Genomic DNA, 9277 nt, shown 5'->3' with positions numbered 1-9277 from the left:
CCAACAAATAATCCAAGAGTCTATTAAGTCACCCGCTGGAGTTTGGAAAAGGGGCGGTCGCTAAGCTGATCTCCTCTGTTCAAGACAAGGAAGACGAGAAGCAGAGCCAGGCGTTCCCCACAATATACCCATTGTGTGCCACACACACACACAGTTGACCCAAACCCACAATATCTTCTGACCCGACCCTGCCCTTCGTCCTGCAGCCGCAAATGGAAAACCCAGGCAGAATTTGTGTGTTAGGTCTCCCATTCAATGTATTTATTAGTTCACTCCTAGTTTGTATCAACTGGCAGCTGAGGCCTGGAATATTGTTTTCTGTGTGATTTTGTGTGCATGCGTACAAGTTTGCCTTTGTGTGTGTGTGTGTGTGTGTGTGTGTGTGTGTGTGTGCGCGTCTCTGTGCGTGCGTGTGAGGTAAAGCTGTGTGTGTTCTTACTATTGTGGTGGTGCGTTGATGGAAAACCTATCTAGTTTTCCTCTGTGTCACAGCAGCGGTCCCCCTAAAGGTTTTAAAACAGAGAGCGAGGGGGGGGGGGAGGCTGGAGGGACGGAGAGATGGCAGCACACTCCAGGAGGAAGACTTTTAAGAAAGAAGTTTAAGATTTAAATTTTTGTTTTAGAAAATTTCATGGAGTTTTTTTTTCCTTTTTCTTTTTTTTAGGAAGGCAGAGTGGAGAAGAAAGATAATCTGTAGAAAAGACAAAAAAAAAAACATTCACACACTCAGCTCTCTAATTGTGGGTGTGTCCAGAGCTATACATGCCTTTGCTCTTACCTGTGTTACTTATATCCCTGCATGAGGCTCAGAACAGACACATTCACACACACCTGCCAGTCGACACACCTGCCCTGCACTCGAGAAGTTGCGCTCTCTGCTCTACGTCCTCAGGTAAGAGACCTGTTTGTGGGATAGACCTTTAAATCCTGTGATTGTTCTGTGACTTTTAGGCTGTGTTCTTGCAATTAATGCCTCTTGTATTTTTTTAGATTCTTTTTGAAGAGACTTCTATTCCTTAAATCAGATTAAGTTGTATATTTTTGGCAAGATCTCCTTATACTTATATATTCATAACATTCTGCTACTGCAGACGTTTTACATGTATGGTTATATCCTAAATGAGCTGTTAATATTACTACTTTTTGCAAATGTGTAAATTGCCCATATTTAGGACATTATGTTTTGCTGTGTTAGGGGGGCTTTTATTTTCAAATTGGACTACAAAGATGATTATTTAAAAAAAAAAAAAAAAGAAGGATCATACTGGAACATTACATGGTACGACAGTGACAGATTAGATGTGCTCCTTTGAATCTGCTAACTTTGTTAAATAAATTAAATGTATTTTCCCCGTCATTAAGGTTGCACACGTTTTACCATTGCAGAGATAATGCACAAGTTATGCTACTTAAAAAAAACAAAAAACAATAATAATTAAATTACATCTTATTGGCATTGTTGTTATAAAGTAGAATTAGCAGAGGTTTCCTTGACATTGCAAAAAGGTTGACTGGACTTGTGTGTAATCATGCAGATGCTCCAAATGGGCAATTTTTTCCTGTAACTTGTAGTTCAGCCCCTGGTCTGAACTGAATTGTTCAAACAATTAAATTTTAAAAAGTTCTGTATATTGTTCAAACGTTATACAACTTTATAACAGTTCCTTTGTAGCAAGGAAGTTTGGCATTTCTGAAGGTAGCTTTGTGAGCGTTGTGACAGTGACTGAAAAGAAGCATGATCCCAAATCTAGGAGCAGTAGCTTGTGTCAGAACTGATATGAGGACAGGCAGTGTCTCATCTTTGTGAGTCTTCATGAGTTTCTTCTGCACACACTAATTATTTTTAAAGGCGGCACGTATAACATGATTTTGACAAGGTGTTTGTGTGGATGGAATATTGTAACAAGCACTTCAAGAACCTTTTCTCGAGTGTATTTTCATGAGGCTTTGTTGGTGGTCTTCAGCACCAGCCCTAGTGTGGTCTATTACAACCCAGTTTCCTCAAAGACAAACCAAACCTTCAGGCGTGGAAACACCACATAAGAGGAAAAAGCCAGACATTTACCCTGCCCCACCAACTGACACGGGGTTAATGGCCTCACACACACAGTCCTGACCCGTTAATTTGGTCGTGCCAGCGGCGTTAATGGCGTCCCCAGGGCCGTTCCACCATCACCACAGCGGATGGAAGCGGAGGTGGAAAGAGCTGCCATTTTGGGGGTCAAGGGTCTGGATCACCAAATTTACAGGAAAACATGACTTTATTGTTTTCACACGTGTTGGAGTGTGTGTGTGTAGGGGAGGTCATGAGCACGTGGGTTATCCTTCACATTTTCTCTATTTGAAAGACAGACGTTTATTCGGGTTCAGCATCTAATTATGGGACTGCCGTCATGTGTGCAGCTACGTTTACGTTTGCACGTAGTCGGTGTGAGCTCAAATTGTGTACGTACGTGTGTCAGCAGGTAGCTGTGAAACAAGGCAGATGGGAAAGATAAAGGCAATGTTGTTTTATCAACATTAGCTGTTACTCAACTGAGTGACACACAGTGCACAGTCACAGTGCCGGATGGGAAATCACCTTGGTAGATAAAGGAGCGGGGCATTGGGCGACACTTTGATTTGAGGGGAAAGTTCAGTAGGAGAAAATCGCCTCAGTGTAAACTGCTCCTTCAGTTTCTTCAGCTCAGAGAACAAGACTCATTAAGATCTTTTAAGCAGCCCAGATCCCCATCCTTGTGACGCTTTATAGCCTAGAGATTGCTACTCATGATGTCAACACAGGTTGCATATGTCAAAATGTGCTTGTCTAATGGTTTTATCCAAAAGCAAAGATTTTTATGTTTATTTTGGGGGCTTTTGTCAAATCTACTATACAATGTTGTGTGTTCCAACCTCTGATTGGGAACTACTGGCCCAGATGAATTAAAACATTTAATATACTTTAATGTTTTTTCTACCATTGAATAACTTAGCACCTGCTATGTGTTGTGTAGTATGTATGTTTTGCATAAACAACAGTTCAATCTCAGATTTTCTCTGGCTTTCCAGTAACGTCTTACAAACTCTTCCTGGCTGTCATTCAGATGTCGGCACGCACGACCTCACATTTCTGCCTGCTGGTCCTACCAGTGATGTCACTGCTGGTTCTCTTCTCTCCTATTGGTTGGAGCTACGATGGCGTCACCCCAGGGTGTCACTTACACCGTAAGTAACACACGCACCATTTTAAAATGCTCTCACAGTGTCCCCAGAAACAGCATCAATTTATGTGTATATTTACACAAGGAACACTGCTTTTGTCAGGAAGTAACAGGTTTATGGGAAATGTGGTCTTGAGGACAGCAGCTTCAGCAGCCATTCTAGTTGAGAAATAACCTAGATTATCACAAGAGATTGAACCATGTTGTTCAGATTTCTAGAAGTGTTGCATCCCATATACTTGCACCCACATAATATTTGACTTCCTTCACCCTCTCTCATCCCTCTGTTTCCTCTTCCCTCTCCAGCTTTCAATGTGACCATCCGCAGTGACCGTCGTGGCACATGCAAAGGCACCCACCTGGTCTACGCCTGCGTGGGCTACTGCGAATCCAGCGCCTTCCCATCCCGATACTCTGTGCTGGTGGCCTCCAACTTCACCCACAACATCACCTCCACATCACGATGCTGCACCATCAGCAAGGATGCAAAGGTGAAGGGAGGGACAGGTAGTGGTTAGATGAGAGGAGGGGTTAACTACAGCCTCTAGTTGTTTTCATTTTTGCCATTTCTTCATGTCCTCTGGCTTGTCTTCCCTCAGGTCAAAGTTCGCCTTGACTGCCCTCGCGGTCGCCATCATGATGAATTAGAGATCCTGACAGCGAAGGCGTGTCGCTGCGACATGTGCCACAAGTCCCGCTACTGACACATCAGGACAGTGCGCTGCAGACCAAATGTGCACCAGAACCAAATTAAAATTTTGTCAGTCAAACAGTACACACATTGGTAAATTGTTGAACCACAAGAGTTTCAGTGATGCACCAGGAACTATACTTTTTCTATCTCTGTCGACTTGTTTTGAATGTTAATCCACTCAATCTTATTTAACTGAAAAAAGAATTAGCCTTACTGTCAAATCCAGGGTTTTCTTCTTTTCTGTTCTCAAAGAATGAAAGGAAGGTGGACAGAAAAGTATCAAAAGATGGCAAGGTCTCTGCAGATCTACCAAGACCTTGAGACTGCGACATTTTCTACTAAAATCAAGTGAAATTCATTCAGGCAGAGTAAAACCTGCTCTAGACATGCCACACAGTACCTAAAAAGTAAAAGGTATGCTGTTTGTGTGATTGTTTATGTGTGTGTTTCTTTGTGTGCACATGTGTAAAATGTGATGTATGGGAGGTTTTTCTACAAAACTTGATCGATGCACATTTGTGTTAAAGGCTTTAGAAACCATTCTGTCACTCATACTTTTTTTTTTGCTTTGAGGCTTGGCAGACACTTTGTAAGCAGCTAGAAATACAAAATAGTCACACTACCTTTCTTACTTAGTGACTTAGCAGCAAGTGAAAGTACACAGAGACTCCAGGATGATCATCAATCAAACTCACTACCCAGAAAAACTGATTTCACCAGACTTTCACATCTGTAATTGTCCAAAATGGATGAGAACATTACATCACATTACATCATCCCTTCATTGACTTGTCAGTGATACATTGTCAACATTTAAATCAACTTAAGGGTCATACAAGTAGTTTCATTCTTTGCAATAACCACTAAACACAGACAAGAGACCAAAGAATGTACAACATTTATTTATATTTATAAATTTGAACTAAAGGAAATTTTGTAAATAATATCTATTGATGAAACCAAAGAATGTTGGAAATGAAATCAATGAAATGAGACAAGAAAGAATGCACTGTATAGTTTGTGATGAAATTAAATTGAATTAACTTCAATAAATTTCCATCCTGCGACTGTAAATTAATTTGTGTGGACATTGGTTTTTCTTCTCACACACAAACTCGTTTCCAACCCTAAAGGGGTCATTGCATTGACATTCATTAATTTCCTGGCAACTTACCTTAACCTTAACCATGACCACTACATGCCTAACCCGAAACCCTAACCCGAATCTTAACCTTAAACCCTAACCCCTTCTATAGCCTTCGTTGTAATTATATACTTTTGGGGGGGACTTGCACTTGAGTAGATCCTTCATGCTACACACGCAGCTCTTAACAGATAATTAACATATAAAATAAAATAAAACAATATATACTACAGTTCTTTGTATACATATATACAGACACGTACACCCAGAACATTCTGCAGTGTATTTTTTAAATTTGCATCTGAGGTGAATGTAAACAGCAGAAACAAGATGATAATGTGATTTTCATCTTCATATAAAAAGTCTAAAATTTAGGAAACAGTTTCTATCTTGACTGTGTTTGAGCATCATCGATGTAGAATCTTTAAACAAAAAACTGATTTATATAGGAATATGCGCCATGTGAGCACAATGTAAACTTGAATAATGAAGATATTTGTATTAGGTACTATGAACTATTTGTTGAGCCTTGAGATTAATACAGGTCCCAGTTAAAGGATGTTGTCAATTTCAGTTGAATTTGTTATTTGTTTGTGAATGTCCTCAAACAAACGTTCTCAGCAGCTATAATATACAATTTATGCAATGCTAACCTCTCTGATTTTAGATTATAATCACAGTTTATAACAGCTGCATATTTTTTTTGTTTTTAAACATGTATTCAACAAGTGCCTTTATTTGTATGTTGCATAGAACTCTTATTTTGAAATGTAATGCTGTGAGCTGTTACTTATCCTTTCTTACATATAGATGTAAAAAAAAGTATACATGCACAGTCTTCAGTCCACAAAAAGACTTAGATTATTAGATGTCAAGAATCTTTCCGTCTTTTTCTGTTATTTAACATAAACCTTCTGCCAAAATCTGTTGTTACCCCTCTCGGAAAGTCTCACACTCACTCAAATATCTTGATTTCATAATTTTATTCAGTGTCATTCATATAAGTAAAACTGTTGGTGACATTGTTTGCTGAAGGCAGCGTCCCGCCCATCAGAAGGTCTCACACTCGGTGTCTTGTGTGGAGCAGACGGCACAGTGGCAGTGCAGAGCCATGGGATAGTGGTAGAGAGAGGAGACGTTGGGCTGGCAGCCCGGCAGGCGGGCGGTCATGTCACGGGTACGGCTGTACGTACACACACGGTGGTGGCGGTGGATGTAAGGGGGATCAGGCACAGGTTTCTGCACACCAATAACGAAAAGTGACAGTGAATTCAACAACGTTTCTGAAGTGTGTGAGTCAATAAACAGTAATTGTGGGGCTGGGTTACACTACAAAAAACAACAACACACTTTACTGCTATGCTGTGTTTGCTGTAACTTAAAGCTGGTTTTCATTTGCAGCCTTTTAAATTGTTTTCCTACTTAATAAAAAAAAAACTACAAACAAATGTGATTCTTGAGATGGAACATCAGCCGGGACATAACCTTACTAAGTGAAAAATTTAAAATTCAACTTTTAGTTCTGTTTTATTTTGTGCGCTTTACATTAAGCTTTTTACACTTTGTAGGTTGTCTATTTCCAATTGCTGGCATAAACAGACTATATGTAAGCATGTGTTGAAGACATGTTGGTTAAATGTGTTTTGGTATTTGGTATGGAATTGGTAGATTGAGTGAATACACGTAGCTCTTCCCTAAGTCACATCTCACTGTCCTCTGTGGATGTACTTGAAAACTCCACTTACTAGTGGATTTTAAACTAATACTGACCTTCTACCATGGGCCTGAGTCCGCTCTGTTGCTGATTCAGGGCTCTTTCTCCTCTAAAGGCTTTGAATCAACGGAGTTGTTGACCCCCTAAATTTGGTTTTTCAATTACTCAGAGGGGAAATTTGAATCTCTGCAAACTAGAACAGTTCAGTAAAAGTTCAGTAACCCTCCCTGCTTGGAGGGATCTGAGGATTGCTTATGACAATGACATATGGGTCAGAGCTAAGAACGGGCCCTCTTTTGGTTTGGGTGGAGTCCTGGGTGATTCATCATTTATTTGTCCAATTCCAGTATTATGGAAGCTTTCAGAAATAGCAACAGAAAAGAGTGGGACTCCTTTATTGTCTAAACGTTACTGATGTCACTTTACCGTGTGTGTGTGTGTGTGTGTGTGTGTGTGTGTGTGTGTGCGTGTGTGTGTGTGTGTGTTTGTTTGTATGTTACCTCCCAGGTGTGACAGCGCCCCCAGCAGGCCTCTGTGGTGATGCGCAGACCCTTGCAGCCCGGCTTCTGGGCCATAAAGGAGAACTCTCGGACCGCACAGCCACGGAAACCATGAAGTGTGGATGTCACAGCAAAGCACACCAAGGTTGTTCCTGCCATCAGGAGCAAGAGGAAGGACAGGGACAGCGGATGGAGATGCATGCTGGGAATGATGGGTAAAGAAAGAGAAACACAGAAAAAATGAGTATTATTCAAGTATTTATTACAAATGACCTACTGTACCTGGATGGTCCACAGTTAACCTTAAAATAAAGATGGCGTGTATTTTGTCCTGTTTACATTAGTGGAGAAACAAACATTTTATTGAATTTTAGTTTTGTCCTCCTCTCTTCCCTGACTCAACTATTCAGTTTTGCTTCTTACATATAAAAGATTTTAAAAAATTGCTCAAAGTTTTATTGCTAATATTATACATCTGTAGAGGAATGCATGATCCAAAAAGAAACTGACACAAGACCGACTTTCTGAGCAGTACTGACATTCAGCATGACTCACACCTCCCTCTAGTGTTCATTATGGCTACTGCAGCCAGCAGTACCAGAGTAGGTCTCTGGTACACTGTCACAAAAACTAAAACGAACATTTCAGTAAGTACTTACTAACTAAAAAATTTAACTTTCAAACAAACAAAAAAAATAATAATATTGGAACGCCTTTAAAAGTTATTAATCTGACATTATACTTACTTAATTAAACTTGCAAAACACGTTTTTTGTTTCCAGTTCCTTAATGCTATTGGAGACATCTGTTTAATTACTCTGCCTGTTTTCAAGCAAACCACTTAAACTGTACTGTAACAACTGGAATCATCTCAACTCAGCCAGACTGCAGAGAGTGCTTCACTTGTTTTAAGAAATCTAACACTGAAATAAATATACTTTCTGCATGAACAGAATGAAGTGGAATACATTTATAAGCCACTCACAACACACTGTGTTCACAGTGGATCCATATAGGCTATGAAACTACTCTACATGTGGTGTAAAATAACTTTTTGGTCCCTAAAGCAGTTTGACGTTGCTTAAAAAAATAATTATTAGTGGATGTTAAAAGACACTTCTCACCTTTTCAGCTGAAGATCTAGAAGATATTTGAGCTGCTGGACTCCGGTGTCTCTCTGCCCGCACAACAACCACTGAATGGAACCAATCTGTCCTTGTTGTTGTTTTTAGAAGGCCATTAGGGCGGACAGCCACTCTGACATCATAGCAATTACAATGAAATACCATTAGAGACCCCAAGCCAGAAATCATGGAGACTCCCTGGAAAATACTGATGCTTGTCTATGTTTTTGTAACCTCAGCCTGTATCTGTGTGTGTGTGTGTGTGTGTGTGTGTGTGTGTGTGTGTGTGCAGTTCCTTGTCCAACTTTGGTCTACTCTCAGTGAAGTGAGGATGGTCAGTTCTCATCTTGACACTGTGACAAAGGATTGGTAACATGAATACAAAGCACATGACTTTTTAAACTCTTACTGGGTCCTTCAAACACTGGCAAGTTTTTTTGTTTTTGAAGTTCTGTCAATTTCAAAATTAGGGGATTAAACCAGATAATGTGAACTCATCAGAGTAACTGTCTCTTCTGCTGTCACATGGACATTTTTTATCTTAAAGTTTCACACTGTTTTCACATATTTGAGCCCATTTACTAAAACTCACCGTGACTTTATATCACAGCTAACCATTTTGCAAACCATGCTGCTCTATTTCTGTTACTCTTTCAGGCAGCCATTGGTTCCCAATGCATTGTTCCACCATAATACAATGAAATATTAGGTGACTCTGATCAAAATGAGTTGATTGATGTTAATGGTGATGGATCACACAACTGCTTCAAGTTTCAAGAGTCTGCTAATTGATTTTGACACCATATAGATATTAATGTAAATCAATGGTTGCCTGAAACAGTTGATAAAATGCATCAGATCTGTGTAGACTACATTTGAAAACAGTCAGCAAAAATCT

The 9277-nt window shown here is 39.9% G+C and overlaps 2 protein-coding genes across 4 annotated transcripts; one reads left to right on the top strand and one right to left on the bottom strand.

Annotated features, from left to right (window-relative positions):
• The first annotated feature begins 672 nt into the window (after positions 1–672).
• Positions 673–4971, top strand: gpha2 (glycoprotein hormone subunit alpha 2). Of its 2 annotated transcripts, none has more exons than XM_046065120.1 (4): positions 673–892; positions 3087–3207; positions 3510–3694; positions 3803–4971. In XM_046065120.1, the coding sequence occupies exons 1-4, from the start codon at positions 800–802 to the stop codon at positions 3905–3907; spliced, it is 504 nt and encodes a 167-aa protein (XP_045921076.1). In that variant the 5' UTR covers positions 673–799; the 3' UTR covers positions 3908–4971. The 2 variants fall into 2 exon arrangements, with proteins under 2 accessions (XP_045921076.1, XP_045921075.1); XM_046065119.1 differs by having other exon boundaries at positions 3052–3207.
• Positions 4972–6009: 1038 nt separating this feature from the next.
• Positions 6010–8430, bottom strand: LOC123980858 (glycoprotein hormone beta-5-like). 2 transcript variants are annotated; one of them, XM_046065412.1, is made up of 3 exons: positions 8380–8430; positions 7256–7457; positions 6010–6280 (listed from the first exon to the last, which is right to left on the bottom strand). In XM_046065412.1, the coding sequence occupies exons 2-3, from the start codon at positions 7454–7456 to the stop codon at positions 6092–6094; spliced, it is 390 nt and encodes a 129-aa protein (XP_045921368.1). In that variant the 5' UTR covers position 7457; positions 8380–8430; the 3' UTR covers positions 6010–6091. The 2 variants fall into 2 exon arrangements, with proteins under 2 accessions (XP_045921368.1, XP_045921367.1); XM_046065411.1 differs by lacking the exon at positions 8380–8430 and adding an exon at positions 7766–7777.
• Between the last annotated feature and the right edge of the window lie 847 nt (positions 8431–9277).

Source organism: Micropterus dolomieu, linkage group LG12 (genome assembly GCF_021292245.1).
Source record: "Micropterus dolomieu isolate WLL.071019.BEF.003 ecotype Adirondacks linkage group LG12, ASM2129224v1, whole genome shotgun sequence".
In the NCBI taxonomy this organism is placed as follows: Eukaryota; Metazoa; Chordata; class Actinopteri; order Centrarchiformes; family Centrarchidae; genus Micropterus; species Micropterus dolomieu.
Note: the sequence above shows the minus strand (reverse complement) of the source record. Positions and strands in the feature narration are given on the sequence as shown.

Excerpts from the sequence above, each read along its gene's own strand:
- LOC123980858 (XM_046065412.1), bottom strand. The coding sequence starts at position 7,456 with ATGCATCTCCATCCGCTGTCCCTGTCCTTCCTCTTGCTCCTGATGGCA. Across the intron at positions 6,281-7,255 it reads GGCGCTGTCACACCTGGGAG|AAACCTGTGCCTGATCCCCC; the intron begins GTAACATACAAA and ends ATTGGTGTGCAG.
- gpha2 (XM_046065119.1), top strand. The coding sequence starts at position 763 with ATGCCTTTGCTCTTACCTGTGTTACTTATATCCCTGCATGAGGCTCAG. Across the intron at positions 893-3,051 it reads TCTCTGCTCTACGTCCTCAG|TAACGTCTTACAAACTCTTC; the intron begins GTAAGAGACCTG and ends CTGGCTTTCCAG. Across the intron at positions 3,208-3,509 it reads CCCAGGGTGTCACTTACACC|CTTTCAATGTGACCATCCGC; the intron begins GTAAGTAACACA and ends TTCCCTCTCCAG.